This window comes from Elgaria multicarinata, chromosome 8 (assembly GCF_023053635.1).
Source record: "Elgaria multicarinata webbii isolate HBS135686 ecotype San Diego chromosome 8, rElgMul1.1.pri, whole genome shotgun sequence".
NCBI classification, from domain to species: Eukaryota; Metazoa; Chordata; class Lepidosauria; order Squamata; family Anguidae; genus Elgaria; species Elgaria multicarinata.
The window spans coordinates 7190511-7211084 of record NC_086178.1 but is presented as its reverse complement, the minus strand read 5'-3'; the positions used below and the strand labels follow the sequence as shown (position 1 = coordinate 7211084).

General features: G+C 49.2%; 1 protein-coding gene across 3 annotated transcripts in view; it reads left to right on the top strand.

Annotated features, from left to right (window-relative positions):
* EIF4E2 (eukaryotic translation initiation factor 4E family member 2) overlaps positions 1-16993 on the top strand; it is a 37865-nt gene extending 20872 nt beyond the window's left edge. For 2 of the 3 annotated variants that reach the window (XM_063131819.1, XM_063131817.1), the window contains 2 exons: positions 10392-10472; positions 16579-16993. In XM_063131819.1, the coding sequence (XP_062987889.1) occupies positions 10392-10437 (46 nt within the window). In that variant the 3' untranslated portion in view covers positions 10438-10472; positions 16579-16993. The remainder of the gene's footprint in view (positions 1-10391; positions 10473-16578) is intronic. The other variant, XM_063131818.1, reaches the window with a different exon arrangement.
* Positions 16994-20574: the final 3581 nt, after the last annotated feature.

Genomic DNA, 20574 nt, shown 5'->3' with positions numbered 1-20574 from the left:
TATAATTTGGGCTAGGGTAGAAATGGGACAAGTTTGGCTGAAAATAGAAGGCCGTTGAGTAAAGAGCGTAGCAGAAAAGGTGAGGTGATCCTCCAATATCTCCTGCATTTTAACAGCCTTCACTGTTTGCTGGAACACCAACGTGAACTCATAGAATCATAGAATAGTAGAGTTGGAAGGGGCCTATAAGGCCATCAAGTCCAACCCCCTGTTCAATGCAGGAATCCACCTTAAAGCATCCCTGACAGGTGCCTCTTGAAGGCCTATGGTGGGAGAGCCCACCACCTCCCTAGGTAACTGGTTCCAACTCGACCAGCCTTTGCCAACCTGAGGCCTTCCAGATGTGTTCCAACTACAACTCCTATTGTTCCTAGCCAGAGCTGCCTAGAAATGATTGAGGTTGTAGTCCAACATACCCGGAGGGCCCCAAGGCAGAACTAGACCTTGATCCTGCATCAAGCGAGGCAGCCGTGAGCCCGGTTGGTCTTTGGTTTAATGGAGCCTTCGCTGTCTGCTGTGTAGTACGTTTGCTCGGCTGGGGCCCATCCTGTTTCCATCACTGTGTAATTCATTTATTTATTTATTTATTTATTACATTTTTATACAGCCCAATAGCCGAAGCTCTCTGGGCGGTTCACAAAAATTAAAAACCATAATAAAACTACCAACAGGTTAAAAACACAAATACAAAATACAGTATCAAAAGCACAACCAGGATAAAACCACGCAGCAAAATTGATATAAGATTAAAATGCAGAGTCAAAACAGTAAAATTTAAATTTAAGTTAAAATTAAGTGTTAAAATACTGAGAGAATAAAAAGGTCTTCAGCTGGCGATGAAAAGAGTACAGTGTAGGAGCCAGGCGGACCTCTCTGGGGAGCTCGTTCCACAGCCGGGGTGCCACAGCAGAGAAAGCCCTCCTCCTAGTAGCCACCTGCCTCACTTCCTTTGGCAGGGGCTCACGGAGAAGGACCCCTGTGGATGATCTTAAGGTCCGGGCAGGTACATATGGGAGGAGGTGTTCCTTCAAATAACCTGGCCCCAAACCGTTTATGGCTTTGAATGTCAATACCAGTACTTTGAATTGGGCCCGGACCTGGACTGGCAGCCTTTTGTGAGGGTAGCTCAGAGGAAAGGCATCCGTATGCGTCTGCATCCGGCCGGCCAGTCTGTTTATTGACTCGTGATGTTTATAGGCTGCATTTCAGTCATCACAGCTCCCAGGGAGTTTTACGAAAAAGAAAACAACCCAAAACAATTCTGATCTAAAAAAAAAGAAAAAAGGAAAGAATAGGTAAGCCAGAGCAGGTGGTCACCTGGGCCTTCCCTTTGTGTGGTCACACTACCAGGTGCTGGGCACATAATTCCGTTTCTGGTGAGGGTGACACTTCCCCTGTGGTGAGATCCCACAGTGCTGCCGTCTGCACATGAGCTCCGAAACACCTGCGCAGGTAAGTGGCATGGGTCATTCCAATCTAGTTGTCACCAGCCTTCCGTGGTGCATTTTTTTGTTCCCCAATAGAGCCTGGGCACAATCCTGTGCATGTTTAGACAGGGAAAACACCCACAACTCCTGGCATTCCTAAGCCACAATAGCTGGCTGGGAAATGTTGGGAATTGTAAGACTCCCCCCCCCTCCTTCCAGACTGAACATGCATAGGCCTGTTCTCTTAGAAATCATAGGATCATAGAATAGTAGAGTTGGAAGGGGCCTCTAAGGCCATCGAGTCCAGTGCTCCTCCAGTCCAGTGCAGAGGAACCAGTAGCTCACGTGATTTGGATGCTATACTTCTATTAATGCAACCCTGTTCTCTTAGAAATCATAGGATCATAGAATAGTAGAGTTGGAAGAGGCCTCTAAGGCTTTCGAGTCCAGTGCTCCTCCAGTCCAGTGCAGAGGAGCTTATCGGATTGGGGCTCCGAGCTTTCGACTGAATCCTCCCTCTCTTTTTCTCTCCTCCTGCACCGCTGCAAGTGGTTGTCAGTTATGTTGGCTGAAGAAGGAAGGGATGGGCTAAACCCAGGAATTGGACATTTAAGCTCTGGAATCTCTGAGCGCAGCAGATCCTTGCAAATCCCTCTTTGACCCCAAGGGTTCAAGCCCAAAGGCTGGTTTCAGCCACTCTTGAGTGATGCGGCAGGATGGAGGATTTGGCTTCCTCACCAAAATGGTGCCTTGGGGGTGCGTGTGATGGGATTGATCTCTTGCCCATCCACGTCGAGAGAAGCCGAGAATGGAGCTCCCAAGCTCCCGGAGAAGGAGAAGAAACTGGTTGAAGGTGTTCCAGCTTGAGTCAATGTGCTCCTTAATTAAACCCCATCGCAGCAGGAATTACCGTATTTCTTCGATTGTAAGACGCCATCGATTGTAAGACGCACACTAATTTCAGTACCACCAACAGGGGGGGAAAAAAAACCCTAAGACACACCTGCGATTCTAAGACGCACCCCGTTTTTAGAGATGTTTATATGGGGATAAAAGCGCGTCTTGGAATTAAAGAAATACGGTAATTGCCCCCCTTGACGGCCTCTGCGGAGAGGCCAGTGGCAAAATGGCCCCCACCCTAGCCGCAGAAATATTTTTCTTCCAGAAAGCACCTTGACCGTGTCCAGGCGGCCTGTTTGCAGAGAACCTGCTCAGCCTTCACTGGTCTTGAATGGGGCTTCAGAGGAGGGGCTGGGAGTTTGGGGAGACCTTAATCCCACCCGGAGCCATGTGGCAAAGCAAGATAAGGGCACTGAGCTGGGTCTTTTCCTTAGCCAGCATATTTAGGATTCCCCAGCTAACTCTCAAATCAACGGAGCTAAAAATGTTGTGGCTGAGATCAATCCTTTGAGTTTAGACAGATTTTGCTTTAGATTTACTCGAGTGTTTTGTGGACGGCAACGAAATTCGCGCATCCTTAAAGTCCATGGATTTTGTAGTAAGGGAGTGAAGTTGTTGATTTTGTCAGTGGGTTCACTGGGACGTTGGGGTCAGGAAGTATGAGGGGGAATGGGAGATTGGAGGGGGGAGGAGCCATGCTTTGCCTAGATGCCCCACCCAACGTTCTCTCTCTGCTGTCTGAGCACAGTAGGTTTTCTGGATAAGCTTGGACATGGCCTGATTTTTATATGGTATAGTCCTCATTCCTGGTTAATCCTCCCCCCCCCCCCCCAACATTGGAAGGCCAGGTGCCACTGGGAAATCGATGCTCAGGTCAAGCTGGTGCCCTTCTCTGTTGCTTATCCGCCAGTGGCTAACATCTCTGACCCTGAGGCCCTGTTTAGTTCCTTTGTCCAATATCCACGGATCGACCACTTCCGCTCTCATTACCCAGTCTTGCAAACTAGGCGAAGACATGAGAGGGGCCCTTCTTGACTCCCCCTTTTCTCCGGACCCTCCATTGCAACTTCCCTTGTCACCCGTCCAATGCCAGGCCAGGATGACCGAGATGGGGCTCTCGGGGCATTTCCTGCTGGTCAGAGCAACCTGACCCTTTCTCTAACTTTGCTGAGCTTGAAGTAGTTCTGAGGCTGATCAGCACAGACGAAGAGGAAACTCTGGCTCAGTCCAGACTCTGTTTTACCTGGGGGAGGGGGGGAGATTAAATTGAACCCCCCTCATTCGTAGGAAAAATGTGTGAGGAGGTCACAAGGCTGTGTGGTGTAGTGGTCCCCACACCACCTCTCCCAGGCAAGACGCTCATTCGGGAGCCATGCAAAGAGGCCATAAGCTCATACAGATCACCTCCACGTACGGGTGTGGAAGAGCTCTGTGCATGTACACTGATGTTCCCCATTCACACAGTCCCGGGGGGGGGTGTGCTACAGAGCACCCCCACAAGCTGTTCTTTCAGTATGTGAGGAGGTTCAAGTGTACCCCACCCTGTCTGGCGCGATCCAGGACAGCGAGCGATGTTCTGAGCGTGAGCACGTGATGCCTGATCAAAACATCCGGGGTCTTTTCTTTCGTTTTAACTTCGAAAGGTTTAGGATCGCTCAGGAACCACTCCACCGTACAGTTTGATGGGGATTTTGGCAAAGCCGGCTCCGTGGGAACAAAGCAGGCGGTCAGCCAGAGCACAGCTGTTCTCTCAAGCAATTCTCATTGAGTCTTGAAAAGGTGAAGATCCAGCCTTTTACATTATTCAGAAATGCCACTACAATTGGGGGCCCGGGGTGGACCTATGCCCCCCCCCCCCGCATTTAGTCTGAAAATAGTTCATAACGTTCCCTCTCGTCCTCTCCTCCCATCCTCTCTCAAAATGCTAGAACCTGAAGTCATACCATGGAGCTGATTGGTGGGAGATCCAGGACAAATAAAAGGAAGGACTTCTTCACACAGCGCATAGTTAAATTCTGGAACTCACTACCACAAGATGTAGTGGTGGCCACCAATCTGGATGGCTTTAAAAGGGGGTTGGATAAATTCCTGGAGGCAAAGGCTATCCATGGCTACTAGCCCTGATGGTTGTGTGCTATCTCCAGTATTCGAGGCAGTAAGTCTGCGTGCACCAGTTGCTGGGGAACATGGGTGGGAAGGTGCTGTTGCACCATGTCCTGCTTGTTCATCCCTGGCCGATGGCTGGTTGGCCCCTGTGTGAACAGAGTGCTGGACTAGATAGACCCTTGGTCTGATCCAGCATCAGGGCTCTTCTTATGTTCTTAACACAGCTGGAGGGCGCCAGTTTGGGGAAGGCTGGCATACAGACATATGCAGCTGCCTTCTAGAAAGTCACGCTATTGGTCCATCTAGCCCAGAATTATACTTTGCCCCAACCGGCAGCCACTCTGCAGCTCCTTCTCAGTGCTTCAGTCCAAGACCCCTTTCTGCACGCTCCGACCACAGAGTTGTGCCCTCCTGCAAAATAATTCTGGGCCCGGCCCGCTTCACGTCTCGATTTGAGCGAAGCCCGTATGGCAACGGGGAGGTTTCAAAGGCTGAATCCTGCCCCTTCTCGCGGCTGCCTCTTCCCACTTCCCGGCTTTGGAAGAATGAAGGAAACGAGGATGCCCAGCAGCAGAAAGTCCCACGCCATGCCCGGTGCGCCCCTGATCACAGTAGACGATCGCTACGTTCCCGTGAGCCGCCGTCTCTCTCAGCAGCCTCCATTCGTCTGACGCCGTGAAGTAGGCAGGATTTCTCCCTTCCGACTCGCTTTCCCCATCAGTGAGAAAAATAGCACCTCCGACAGCAGCACCATTAGGCGCATTCCTTGAGATTTATCTGAAAGCACTTTGGCTGCAGATAGCGATCGCGTCTTTATGTTTATTGTGAGTGTCATTAGCAAAGCAGATTTAAGGCGGGACGTGACTGGCAACCATCGGCTTTTCCTTCCCAATCTAAAAATGGGCTCTATTAGTGAAGTTGCGTTTATGGTCTGCGAAGTGATGCATTGCTCAGAGTTCTTCTGAGCCCTGTGCAGGGCGGGGGGAGGCGGATGGCCTTCCAGGGCTTTTGTGGTCTCCTTCCGTTGTTTGTTTGTTTTTAAAGCGATGGAGCCAGGTGTTGAAATTCTTGGGTTCTCAGTCGTGGAAACAGAGTTGGAAGAGGCCTCTAAGGCCATCGAGTCCAATCCCCTGCTCAGTGCAGGAATCCACCTTGAAGCATCCCTGACAGGTGGATGTCCAGCTGCCTCTTGAAGGCCTCTAGTGTGGGAGAGCCCACAACCACACCAGGCAACTGATTCCATTGTCGTACTGCTCTAACAGTCAGGACGTTTTTCCTGATGTCCAGCTGGAATCTGGCTTCCTTTAACTTGAGCCCGTTATTCCGTGTCCTGCACTCTGTTATTATTATTATTATTATTATTATTTATTTATATAGCACCATCAATGTACATGGTGCTGTACAGATAACACAGTAAATAGCAAGACCCTGCCGCATAGGCTTACAATCTAATAAGTTGTAGTAAACAATAAAGAGGGAAGGAGAATGCAAACAGGCACAGGGAAGTGTAAACAGGCACCGGGTAGGGTGAGGCTAACAGTATAGAGTCAGAACAAACTCAATATTTGAAGGCTATAGGGAAAAGAAAAGTTTTTAGCTGAGTTTTAAAAGCAGTGATTGAGTTTGTAGTTCTCAAGTGTTCTGGAAGAGCGTTCCAGGCGTAAGGGGCAGCAGAAGAAAAAGGACGAAGCCGAGTAAGGGAAGTGGAGGTCCTTGGGCAGGCGAGAAGCATGGCATCAGAGGAGCGGAGAGCCCGAGCGGGGCGATAGTGTGAGATGAGAGAGGAGAGATAGGCAGGAGCTAGACCGTGAAGAGCATTGAAGGTCAGCAGGAGAAGTTTATATTGGATTCTGGAGTGAATTGGAAGCCAATGAAGAGATTTCAGAAGTGGAGTGACATGGTCAGAGCAGCGGGCCAGGAAGATGATCTTAGCGGCAGAGTGGTGGACAGAGACCAGCGGACTGATGTGAGACGAAGGAAGGCCAGAGAGAAGAAGGTTGCAGTAGTCCAGCCGAGAGATAACCAGTGCGTGAACGAGAGTCTTGGCAGAAGAGACAGACAAAAATGGTCGAATCCTGGCAATATTATATAGGAAGAAACGACAGGATTTAGCTACTGCCTCGATGTGAGAAGTAAAGGAGAGCGAGGAGTCAAATATAAAGCCAAGACTACGAGCTTCCTTGACCGGAGTAAGCGTGACATCGTTGACAGTAAGAGAGAATGAGAGGTGAGGAGAAGGTTTAGGAGGAAAAACAAGCAATTCAGTCTTTGCCATGTTAAGTTTCAAACGACGATGAAGCAGCCAGGCTGAGATATCTGAAAGACATGCTGAGATACGATCGTGAACATCTGGAGAAAGTTCTGGAGATGAAAGATATAATTGTGTATCATCGGCATACAGGTGATATTGGAGGCCGTGAGATTGAATAAGCTTGCCCAAGGGCAGCATGTATAGAGAGAACAACAACGGGCCAAGCACCGAGCCTTGAGGAACCCCAACTAAAAGGGGAAAAGAGGAGGACGAGCTGCCGTTAGCAGACACGCTGAAAGAGCGACCCTCTAGATAGGAGGCAAACCAGTTATAGACAGAGCCACAGAGTCCAAGGTCATGGAGGGAATCTAAGAGAAGATCGTGATCGACCGTGTCAAAGGCTGCGGTTAGATCAAGGAGAATAAGAACGGAATAATGGCCTTTAGACTTGGCAGTAAGAAGATCATTGGTGATCTTGGTAAGGGCTGTTTCAGTGGAATGCAAAGGACGGAAGCCAGATTGAAAGGGATCCAGAGCAGAGTTATTAGAGAGAAAGTCAAGACAACGAGAGTAGACCAGACGTTCCAGGATCTTTGAGACAAAGGGCAGGAGGGAGACAGGTCGGTAGTTAGACAGGGATAGTCGATCAAGAGTGGGTTTTTTGAGAATGGGAGAGACTGTAGCATGTTTAAAAGCAGAAGGAAATGAACCAGAGGACAGAGAAGAATTAATGATGTGAAGCAAGGACGGGAGGATAGCGGGGATAAGATTAATAAAGACGCGAGAGGGAATTGGATCACGGGAACAAGGGGATGATTGAGAAGAGATCCTGCCCTCCTCTGTGTGACAACCTTCCAAGTATTTCATAGACTCATAGAATAGTACAGTTGGAAAGGGCCTACAAGGCCATCGAGTCCAACCCTCTGCTCAGTGCAGGAATCCACCTTAAAGCATCCCTGACAGATGGATGTCCAGCTGCCGCTTGAAGGCCTGTAGTGTGGGAGAGCCCACCACCTCCCTGGGTCATTGGTTCCATTGTCGTACTGCTCTAACAGTCAGAAAAAAATCCTGATGTCCAGCCGGAATCTGGCTTCTTGTATCTTGAGCCCATTATTTCATGTCCTGCACTCTGGGCTGATCGAGAAGAGATCCTGGCCCTCCTCTGTGTTTCAGCCTTTCAAGGATTTGAAGAGTGCTCTCATGTCTCCCCTCAGCCTTCTCTTCTCCAGGCTAACCATGCCCAGTTCTTTCAGCCTGTCCTCATAGGGCTTTGTTTCCAGACCCCTGATTATCCTCGTTGCACTCCAGTTGCAGAGCAGGGAAAAAACTCCGCCTGAGGCTCTGGAGTGCCAGCAATGGGACCTGCTGCCCCTCGGCATGGGCAGTACAGGACTAAATGTTCCCTTGTTCTATGTCAAGAAAACGTGGCTCTCCGTACATTCCAGAAATGCAGGGCAGTGGAGTGAAGAGACTATTAAAATTAAGGAGAGGGCGCTGCTCCCTGTACAGATTCAACATTTAAGGTCCTCCTCTGGGTGCTTACTCCTTCGCTCCTCTAATGCCATGTTTCTCACCTGCCCAAGGGTCTCTACTTCACTTGCTCGTCTTCGTCCATTTTCTTCCGCTGCCCCTTACGCCTGGAACGCTCTTCCAGAACATTTGCGAACTACAAGTTCAATCGCAGTTTTGAAAGCTCAGCTAAAAACTTTTCTTTTTTCTAAAGCTTTTAAAACTTGATTTTGATCTTACTTTTATACTGTTAGTTTTACCCAACCCTGTGCCTGTTTGGTGCATTCTCTTCCCCTCCTTATTGTTTTATTATGATTCTATTAGAATATAAGCCTATGTGGCAGGGTCTTGCTATTTATTGTTTTGCTTTGTACAGCACCATGTACACTGATGGTGCCATATAAATAAATAAATAAATAACAACAACAACAACAAGGGAGAGGGCCTTCTCAGTGGTGGCCCCGCAATTCCCCAATTGTGGAATGATCTCCCCATCCAGACCCGCCTGGCGCCAACATTGCTATCTTTTTGGCTCCAGGTCGAAGCTTTTCTCTTTCCCCAGACATTTAGCAATATGCGATGAGCTCCATTGATCTCGAATCTGTTTTTAGGTTTGGCTGGCAGCTTAAAGTTGTTTATAGTTGTTTTTAGATGTATTTTGTGTGTGTGTATGTTGCATTTTTTTAAAAAATGTTGTAGATTGTTTTTAATTGTTATATAGACCACCCAGAGAGCTTCAACTAGGGGCAGTATAGAAATGTCATAAAATAAATAAATAAACAAATAAATAAGGGCACCTGCTTTGCCAGTAGTGGGGTTTAGGTTCAGTCTCCGGTATCTCCAGCAGAGGTTTTGGAGATCAGCCGTAGCTCCAGCTTCAGTCCAGTTAAACTGCCTCAATTAGGGCTAAGCAAGGCTGCCTGCCGGAAGCTTTGGGTAGCTAGATGGGTATAAGGCAGATTCATATGTAGAATCATAGAATAGCAGAGCTGGAAGGCGCCTACAAGGCCATAGAGTCCAACCCCCTGCTCAATGCAGGAATCCACCTTAAAGCATCCCTGACAGAGGGTTGTCCAGCTGCCTCTTGAAGGCCTCTAGTGTGGGAGAGGCCACAACCTCCCTAACTGGTCGTATTGCTCTAACAGTCAGAAAGTTTTTTCTGATGTCCAGCCGTAATCTGGCTTCCTTTAACTTCAGCCCGTTATTCTGTGTCCTGCACTCTGGGAGGATCGAGAAGAGATCCTGGCCCTCCTCTGTGTGACAACTTTTTAAGTATTTGAAGAGTGCTCTCATGTCTCCCCTCAATCTTCTCTTCTCCAGACTAACCATTCCCAGTTCATAGAATCATAGAATCATAGAATAGCAGAGTTGGAAGGGGCCTACAAGGCCATCGAGTCCAACCGCCTGCTCAATGCAGGAATCCACCCTAAAGCATCCCTGACAGATGGTTGTCCAGCTGCCTCTTGAAGGCAGTCTCTCCTCATAGGGGTTTGTTACCAGACCCCTGATCATCATCGATGCCCTCCTCTGGCTTGGGGATGTAATCCTATGCATGTTTAGATGGAGAAAAAGTTCTATCATCCCCACCATTCCCCAGCCAGACATAGCATTGCGCTTTTAATACGCCCACAGTGTCCCCAGCCGCCAGCCGCTTTCCTCTGTGTCTGTCGGTAAATGTTTGTACAGTGCCATCAACGTACATGGAATTTTACAGAGCATCAGAAGCAAAAAGAAGGTGGGACGTTGTCCTGTGGACCTTCCGCCCTAATTTGCAGTAGGGGAGATAACCGAGCCGGGCAGGAGGCAGAGAGCATCTACCAGCAGAGGAAGAGGGGCAACCACGGGTACAGGGCATGAACGTGGGCAAATGCTGTTGCACCTACTCAGGCATCGAGAGGTTTTGGGGTGGTGACGAAGAGCTTCCAAGTGGCCTTTTGCCGCCTGGGACATCGGGGCTGCCTCTTCAAGGCTGCTTCTGCCCTTGCCGGAGCCGCCTTGCAAATATTTCTTTGCACCCTCCAGAGAAACGCTTTGAAACCGCATGTCGTTTTCTTTGCTCTTGTTCAGAGTTAAGCCTTTGGTTTGAAGTGCTCGTGTTTTTTTCTTTGTGTGTTTTGTTTTTGTTTTCTTCTCTTCTCTTCCTTCCTTCCTCCCCCCCCCCCCGGTTTTGTTTCTTCCCCCCCCCTCTGGCTTGCCAGGGCCTGGGAGGAGTTTCATGGCCTGGTGAACAGCGGCGGTCGCTGAATGAACGCTGTCCCTCCCTCTCTCACACGCCCAGGGTAGGGCCTCATCTTTCTTCTTACATGATGGTGTGACACACCTCTCAGCCAGAGCCTCCCTCCAAGCAGAGAAATGCACACGCTGCCACCCTCAGCCTGGTACCGCTCCTCTGTCCCGCTCTTCGGTCACCTTCGGTACCCATCTTGCTTCGCTTTCGACTAACGCCCTTCACTTATTTCTTACAAGTATTTCCACTCTCCCTCCTTGCCGATTCCAAGCCAGCGAGCAACGTGTCTGAGCCGAACAGGGTACACTGTAACCCACCCTTCCCCGTCCTGGTGCTCTTCAGACGTGTTGGACTACAATTCCCATCACCCTGAGATTGCTGTGAGTTGCAATCCAACACACCTGGAGGGCACCAGGCTGGAAAAGGCTGCGATTATAATAAATAATAATAATTTATTTCTTACCCGCCTCTCTACTTGGATCGAGGCAGGGAACAACTGTGAATATAAAACACACTGATTAAGAACATAGCATACATGATTAAAACATCCTTAAAACATTATCTGCTGTAATCAAACTTTACCGTGATTCTCAATGCTGCTATAAAGCAACCTTGCAAATAAGTCTACAAAAGTTACCCCCCCTTTAAAAAAACCCTCCTCCTTTGACCCTTAGTGGTGGGTCTAAAGCAGTGGTTCCCAAACTTTTTCAGGTAACCGCCCCCTTGGTTCCACAAACTCATGCCCAATGCCCCCTGCGCACAGCCCCTTTAAATGGGAAGCACCCACCGCAGACTTGCCGAGGGAGGGAGGGAAAAGAGAGCAAACGCCTCTGTTTTGCAGCCGGCATGGCGGGGCACACCGAGCAGGGTATGTCTCTTCATTAGCGTTTTGGTGCTTTTGAAACATTTCAATTCACCGTTAAAAGGACTCTTCTTAAACGGTATTAATACATGTGTGGATCATTCCCCTATACGGCTTGGGACCAAACTAGCTTCTCCCATAAAAATGTCCTTGGGTTTTAAGACCTTCTGGAGAGGCACTTCTCAGAAAAGACCACCTCGAGCGCCCCCCTTGCCTCTTAACGCCCCCCTATGCAATCCCACCCACCCCAAGGGGGCAGTACCGCCCACTTTGGAAACCACTGGTCTAAAGGAAGAAAAAACCAAATCAGAGTCCGTAAAGGTACTGGTAAACGAACCATAACTTTCCACAGGCCAGAGAGCCTGCACTAAATTTTCAGTGGAAATCAGATCTTCGGGCAATGTGGTATCTGCCCTGTTTGCGGCCTCTTCGCAAGGCTGCTACGTCACAAGGGCAGGTCTTGCGAGGCTGAGAGGTCTGTCTTCCGCTTGCTTGTGTTGTGTGGAGTGGATGTTGGTCGTTAGCGTGGAAATGTAGCAAGCCCACCCCCAGCCCCAAATCTACAAACTCGTCCCATGCTCTAAGCCAGCAACTATTTATGACCCAGCAGCCTGGCCGCTGTGTTTCTGTTTTGGTTGCCTGCTTTAAATTTGCAAAAAAACAAAAAAAATGTGCATGTTAGGGGCAGTGGGGGACGGGGTGGGGTTGCGAAGTATTTGCCAGGCACAATACATGGCTGGTGGCCTGTATTCAGCTTGAGTGGGCCAGAAGCTACACCGTCCGGACTTGGTCACTTGAAGTGGCCCATATCTGCCAAATTGGGGTTTTGTAGATGCTATGGGAGAGGAGAAACTGGGTTGTGCCAAAGGCTTAAAGTGGAGGTGGTCCTCCAGCACACATAGAATAGTACAGTTGGAAGGGGCCTCTAAGGCCATCGAGTCCAACCCCCAGCTCAATGCAGGAATCCCACCTTAAAGCATTCCTGACAGGTGGTTGTCCAGCTGCCTCTTGAAGGCCTCTAGGGTGGGAGACCACACGACCTGCCCAGGCTGTTGGTTCCATTGTCGTACTGCTCTAACAGTCAGGAAGTTTTCCCTGATGTCCAGCCAGATTCTGGCTTCCTGTAACTTGAGCCCGTTATTCCGTGTCCTGCACTCTGGGAGGATCGAGAAGAGATGCTGGCCCTCCTCTGTGTGACAACCTTTCAAGTATTTGAAGAGTGCGGTTCAATCAGTCCCTCTGGCTGTTGGCTTAATGGAACCACCCGCAGAAGAAATTGGGATAGTATAGTTGTGAGTCTGGTGTTCGTCGCTATACATCATGGTCGGAGAGATCGTGGTCAGAGGGTTGTTCCATGATGGAAGAGCTTGGCAGGGTCCCCTTCCTCTCTTTTTTGGTGAACCCATTGCCCATTTGCAAGGCGCTTACATCGCAGGGTGGGATCTCGGGAGGCCCCAAAGGGACACTCTGCAGTTTCCCAAGCCTCCCCCGCTCCCAGCTCTGTCATGGTCACCTCCAGCATTTGCACACCTTGGCCTTGTTTGATAGACTCCATGTGCCTCCAGCGCACAGACTGGGACAATTTATTGTCTCTTGCTTCTCCAAGGCTGGTGGTGTGTTTGTTTGTGTTTAAATGCTGGGCCGGTTGTAATGGGATGAAGATGACTGAAGGATGATCAGGGGTCTGGAAACAAAGCCCTGTGAAGACAGACTGAAAGAACTGGGCATGTTTAGCCTGGAGAAGAGAAGGCTGAGGGGAGACATGAGAGCACTCTTCAAATACTTCAAAGGTTGCCACACAGAGGAGGGCCAGGATCTCTTCTCGATCCTCCCAGAGTGCAGAACACGGAATAATGGGCTCAAGTTAAGGGAAGCCAGATTCCAGCTGGACATCAGGAAAAAGTTCCTGACTGTTAGAGCAGTACGACAATGGAACCAGTTCCCTAGGGAGGTGGTGGGCTCTCCCACACTAGAGGCCTTCAAGAGGCAGCTGGACAAGCATCTGTCAGGGATGCTTTAGGGTGGATTCCTGCATTGAGCAGGGGGTTGGACTCGATAGCCTTGTAGGCCCCTTCCAACTGCGATTCTATGATTCTATGAAGCGCTGCCCGTAGGCGGTGTTTATTATTAGAAAGGCTTCCTGAATGCAAAGCCATCACCGTTTGCCAAATTCCTCCCTCCAGAAGATAGCCAAGTCTCCCCCTTTACCCAAAGAGAAAGCAACTGCGCACTGCAGAAACACCAAACCCCTTTACCGAGACAACGAAGAGTAAAGGCAACAAAGCACAAAGACCCAGTGAGCCCAGGAGGAACTCTGCTCCATAGGTGCCCAAACAAGGCGGAGGTGGAGGTTTTACTGCCTTTCAGATGTCCGTTTGCGGCACTGGTGGTAAGCTACGACGGCACCGGTGCTAAGCTGCTCTGGTGCCCGGGGCAGAGATGGAAATTCCTTCCCGTTCCTCAGGGGAGCGCAGAGTGAAATGTTCGCCACCTTCACCATGACGGCTTGGGCACGGAGGTCCCAGCCAGATAAAATTAAATATGTGTCTTGCTTCAAGTCCCCCCAAATGTTCAGTGTTCTCCATCTGTGTTGCCCTCAATGGGCACTGAATTAGTCCAGGCTAATTCTGGTTTTTGCAGCTGGGTTCCTAAGTCTTTCTGGTGGCCCAATGTTAGGTAGGCTTGGCCATTGTTCTCCGGACATCCATCAAGTCCATTCTGGGCTTCTCGGAGCATGACGCTTGGCTGCTAATGGTTAAATCCTTTTGGGTACCCCTTTTTCTGGGTCCTCTCTCCATCCCCACTAAAAAATTAGCAAAACTGCAAAGGAAAAGGCACTTTGCCTGCGGGTTATTAGGCTTTTCCTATTCAAAGACACACTCTGGCTCAGTTGAGACAACACGTTAGTCAACGCAGTGGGAAAACTCCATTCAGCGGTTGATTTTTTGGGAGATACTCCCCACACAACGTGTTGTAACCCCACCGTTGTGTGACTGTGGGCTCCCGTGGAGTTGAGTAAAATGGGACAGTTTATTGTCTATCCCATTTTGGGACAAGGGAGAGGGCCTTCTCTGTGGTGGCACCCCGACTGTGGAATGCCCTCCCCTGGGAGGCCCGACTGGCGCCAACGCTGATTTTATTCCGGCGCCAAGTGAAAACACGGCTTTTTAACAAAGCTTTTAATGGTTAAATTCACTAGAATGGCACATTGTTTTAACTGTTTTAATGGTTTTACTGCTTTTAAATTATATATTGTTTTAACTTGGTTCATGGTTTAATTTGTTTTTAGTTGTGTATATTTACTATTTTATATATGCTTTTATCTGTACGCCGCCCTGAGATCTTAATGATGTAGGGCGGGATATAAATGTTTAAATAAATAAATAAATGGAAAAACCAATCCCGGCGGCTCTCCTAGAGCGGCACTCGCTCCTTTTGCCACCCTTGCTCAGGGAACTCTGGAGCCAGTGGGAAAAGGCAATGCAACGCAACAGAAAACTCCACGGAGCCCTCCACACAACACGCAACACAACGGTTGTGCAGGAACTCTCCTCTGCACAGCGTGGATATTCAGTGTGGCGTGTTTTCCCCCAAAAAACACCAAACCTTCACTGTGGGGTGGAGTTCTCCTGCCAGACAACTCTCTGTGAACCGCCCAGAGAGCTTCGGCTATTGGGCGGTATAAAAATGTAATAAATAAATAAACACATGTTGCCACGGTGGTGTAAAAACTCCACCATGGAGTTCTAAAACCACCGTTGGGAAATGTGTTCTCTGAACTGAGCCGTGGCCTTATTTCCCAAAGACGCCGGCAACTACACGTAGCAAGGGTGAGCTGGGAGTTGTGTGCATCAGGCCAGTTCAATGGGCGAAGTTCTGAGCACAAGCAGTACCCAGAAAGGGCCGTGTGTCTTTCTCTCTGCGTGTATATAAGGAAAGGCGGTATAGCTGAGAGAAGATGGTGCACTTATCATTAAAGGATCAAATCATAGCAGACTTATAATGCTGGCCAAGGGTATTGACCATTTAATAACAATAATAAATTTATTTCTTACCCGCCTCTCCATTTTGATCGAGGCGGGGAACAACAGTAAACAGTAAAATACGTAGAACTGAATTAAAACATAATATACATTGTTAAAAAAATCCTAAAAAAACCATTCTAAAAACATCTTAAAATCCTCCTGGATAGGCCTGCCGGAAGAGATCAGTCTTTATAGCTTTCCTGAATGCTGATAGACTGTCAAGTTGACGAGTCTCCTCCGGCAGGCCATTCCACAGTCTGGGAGCAGCAGAAGAGAAGGTCCTCTGGGTAACAGTTGTTAATCTAGTTTTTTGCTAGCTGAAGTAGCTAGCAACTCTACTAGCTTCGGCTATTGGGCGATATAAAAATGTAATAAATAATAAAAATAAATAAATAATTTTCCCCAGAGGACCTGAGTGTGCGGGGCGGATTGTACGGGAGAAGGTGATCCCGCAGATTAGATCAGAATCATAGAATCATAGAATAGCAGAGTTGGAAGGGGCCTACAAGGCGATCGAGTCCAACCCCCTGCTCGATGCAGGGATCCACCCTAAAGCATCCCTGACAGATGGTTGCCCAGCTGCCTCTTGAAGGCCTCTAGTGTGGGAGAGCCCACAACCTCCCTAGGTAACTGATTCCATTGTCATACTCCTCTAACAGTCAGGAAGTTTTTCCTGATGTCCAGCTGGAATCTGGCTTCCTTTAACACAGCCTTCCTCAACCTGGGGCGCTCCAGATGTGTTGGACTACAACTCCCAGAATGCCCCAGCCAGCTGGCTGGGGCATTCTGGGAGATGCAGTCCAACACATCTGGAGCGCCCCAGGTTGAGGAAGGCTGCTTTAACAGAAGGAAAGGCCTGAACAAAATCCCCTTTTTCTTTTCCGCTTTCCCTTTTGCAGCAGAACTCATCAGAGGGTCCCAAATGAACGTTGAGTCTTAAAGGGCGGTCTGGAAGGTGATCCGCTGCCTCTGCCGTTTTGGCAGTATTCCACATGGGCTGGCTGCACCCTTCAGATTTTTTTTTGCACACTCGGGCGTCACACCACTGTATGTGGAAAAAAGATAGCCGCTTGGCAGCGTATCCATCCCCCCCACCTGCCTGGGTCTCTGGAAGTCCTTTTTGGAACTGTGGATTCCAGGCGTGTTCATTCTGTCTGTAAAAACCCAAACCGGTTTGCCTCGTGCATTGCGTCCGTGCTTCCTAGATCAAACGCAGCTGCTGCGTCTCCGTGCATCGGCCTCCTAACCTCCTTTCCTCCTTTATCTTTCAGGGACAACTCCAGCTTCCGAAATACCAAGATCACGCTGTGAGGAGGAGGTGGGAGTACCGCACTCAGCGCCTCCTCCTCCATCTGGTCCAGAAAAGGGGGGAAGGGTCCCCCTGTGTGCCCCCCAGTCCCTGCTTGCAGGACTGCCTGGGCCCTTGACCCTCCCGAGGACGGCTTTTACACCTGCATCACGGACCGACCTTCTGGAACCCAAACATCTCGGCTGGCCGAAGCAGGTGGCTGTACTTTGCGTCCCTCAGCGGAGCTCAGGTGCCTCCCACCGTGCGTCCACACAGCAGCGTCCACCTGCCAAGGGGCACTTTCTGCCCAGAGGTTCCCAGTATTATGAACGTCTCTGCTGCCTGACAATTGGCACGTGCCCCCCTTTCACCTCTGCCAATAAAGGATTAGGCCTCTATTCCCTCCTGTATTACTGCGTCTGTTTATAAATATATGAGAGGGGGACCCAAGAACATCAGAAGAGCCCTGCTGGATCAAACCAAGGGTCCATCTAGTCCAGCACTCGGTTCACACAGTGGCCCACCCACTGTCGGCCAGGGAACCACAAGCAAGACAGGGTGCGATAGCACCCTCCCACCCATGTTCCCCAGCAATTGTATATAGGCTTATTACCTATTTGGAAGACCTTCAAGTGGGGGTTGTCAAGATCCCCTCTTGACTTTTGAATTCCGTTGCAGTTACAGACAGTGGCTCTCGGCAGGTTTGAACTCACGCATGTCCGTGCGCTTGAACTGTGCAAGTTCTCTGCAGCCTGTGCCAATGGACGGAGCAGACGTGATAGACGTTCAGCATCTCTTAGCTTCGGGGGGTACAATAGAAGAGGAGTTTGTAGTCCTATGAAACTTCAGCGTGTCAGAAGGGAAGCCTCCAAGCTCAGATGCTTCGGAAAATCCTATACTCCCCCTGTACCTCCGAATAATTGTTTAAAATCTCAGCTAGAAGGGCTCACTTCCCAGTGATGGGGCAGTGCCTTATGATGGAGCAGCCACGGGATATTTCAGATCCCAGTCTCTCCCCACCCACTGTCATGCCCTCTTTTCACTCTCCCAGAAGCCATCCAAGGTCATTTTGTAGGCATTGTAGTTCTTTCCACAGTGGCTGTGCTCGGGTGGAAGGAGGAATCTGCTTTCAGAGTCCCCTCCCAAGGTCATAGAATCATAGAATAGCAGAGTTGGAAGGGGCCTACAAGGCCATCGAGTGCAACCTCCTTCTCAATGCAGGAATCCACCTGAAAGCATCACTTACAGATGGTTGTCCAGCTGCCTCTTGAATACCTCTAGTGTGGGAGAGCCCACAAGCTCCCTAGGTAACTGGTTCCATTGTACTGCTCTAACAGTTAGGAAGTTTTTCCTGATGTCCAGCTGGAATCTGGCTTCCTGTAACTTGAGCCCATTATTCCATGTCCTGCACTCTGGGAGGGTCGAGAAGAGATCCTGGCCCTCCTCTGTGTGACAACCTTTTAAGTATTTGAAGAGTGCTCTCATGTCTCCCCTCAATCTTCTCTTCTCCAGGCTAAACATGCCCAGTTCTTTCAGTCTGTCTTCATAGGGCTTTGTTTCCAGACCCCTGATCATCCTGGTTGCCCTCCTCTGAACACGCTCCAGCTTGTCTGTGTCCTTCTTGAATTGTGGAGCCCAGAACTAGACGCAATACTCTAGATGAGGCCTAACCAGGGCCGAAGAGAGAGGAACCAGTAGCTCACGTGATTTGGATGCTATACTTCTATTAATGCAGCCCAAAATAGCATTTGCCTTTCTTGCAGCCATATCGCACTGTTGGCTCATATTCAGCTTGTGATCTACAACAATTCCAAGAACCTTCTCGTTTGTAGTATTGCTGAACCAAGTATTCCCCATCTTGTAACTGTGCATTTGGTTTCTATTTCCTAAATGTAGAACTTCGCATTTATCCCTATTAAATTTCATCCTGTTGTTTTCAGCCCAGCACTCCAGCCTATCAAGATCCCTTTGAAGTTTGTTTCTGTCTTCCAGGGTATTAGCTATCCCACCCAATTTTGTGTCATCTGCAAATTTGATAAGCATTCCCTGCACCTCCTCGTCCAAATCATTAATAAAAATGTTGAAGAGCACTGGGCCCAGGACCGAGCCCTGCGGTACCCCTGCGGTCATAGGAGTGTCTGCGGCCTTGCAAGGAGAACTAAAATATCCTACTTTCTCTTGGACGATCTCCCAGGAACTCTGAACGGAAAACTCTTCCTTCTAATTGGGGACAATTAGACAGATGGATCCTGGCAATAACCCCATCTTTCCACAAACGCCACTTGAAGGATCCATCCCTCCCTCCAGGGGAGGCTTCCCAAAAGGAATATCCCTGCAGCTGGCAGAGAGTTGGAATTTGGGATGGGCCCAGTAGCATGAAAGGGGATGTGAATTAGAGACGAGTTCCTTAAGACAAAACATTCACACTTCTGGGCCTGCATTCACAGGGGCTCTTTTATCAAAACATTGCAGCACCATCAATAGAAAAAAAGCTTCCTGGGGATGTGCTCGCAAAATGAGCTAAACTTGCAAGAGCTTAACTCCCGTTATTTTCTTGTCACTTAGATTTGTAGCGGCTTAATTTCCAAAGGGACTCGGGACTCAAGGCAGAAAGCCGTATAAGCGAATGTTATTTTACCTATTTTTAAATTGCTTTTCTATGAAAATATAGGTGTGTGTGTGTGCAAAATTACAAGACAAAAAGGAACATCCAAATTAAAATTGTACATTATCTCCTGTTATGGAGATAATGTTCATTGAGGAGTGTCTGCTGATTTTCTCTGCAATGCAGGCACAAGGATAAACAAAATAAAACCATGCGTAGCTTTGTAACAATAAAAAGAAAACTTAAAATTCAATGAAAGAGCCGATGATTAAAACATTGCACAGCAGACAAAAGGAATTAAATAACAAATGCTTAAAAACCTGAAGGGGGAAAAAAAAGCTTGTTGAGACCGTCCTAAGTGCTCACTTAAAAATGGGTACTGAGGAGCCCACATGCATCTCTCTGGGGATCACGACCCGTAATGGGCACCACGATCAAAAAGACCCCGTCAACAGTTCCCACCAGCCAGTCGCCTGTGGGCCAACGGCAAGGTAGTAGAATCTGAGCAAATTTCCTAATCTGGTTCAAGGAGGTCAAAGGGCATGTCTACACCTATGGGTGTAGAGGGCCAGAGAGGGGGCGATCCCAGACTTACCTACTTTCGGGATCGTCACCCTCTGTCTACACGCGGTGCGCGATGTCCCGGGAGGATGAAGGCTATTGCGCCCGCCATTTTGTTTGTGTATTTTTTTTAGAGAAAAAGCGCAGGAACTCTCCTGCGCAAAGATAAGTTTTTTAAAATAAAAATTAGTGCCACTCCCCCCACCTCACTCCCAACGGAGCGCGGTGCGCCGTTACTTGCGAGGAGCCAGGACAAAAAACAGGATGCCCCACCACGTGTCCCGCAGTCTCAGGGTCATCCCGGGACCGTGGGAAAAGTCAGGATAGAAGGGTAGGGTGATATCCCGGAAAAGTGGAGGGATATCCCTCCCTGCTCCCAGGATCCCCTGTGCGTCATGTGGATGCACAGGGATGATCCCGGGGTGTTCCCCAGGATATCGCCCCCGTCTAGCCATGCTCAAAGAGTTGGAAGGAGTCTTACAGGCCATCTAGTCCAGCCCTGTCCTCTTGACCAGATACAAAAGAGGGCAGGGCTCCTGCAGCTTTAACTGTTGTGATGAAGGGGGGATTTCACCAGGTGCTGCATGCCTACAAATGACACCTGCTGAAATTCCCCTTTCAATACAACTGTTAAGGATACAGGAGCCCTGCCCTCCTTTCCATGTGGTCACCCTAAGCGGGGAAGACCCGTCTCTGTGTGCTGCTGGCCTCCTTTCGCCCTCTGCTCACACCCAGGCCTCCCTTTCCCTCTCTCATTTCTAACTGCATCTCTGCCCTCCAGTTCTGCCCCATCTAGATGCAGTCTGCGGCTTT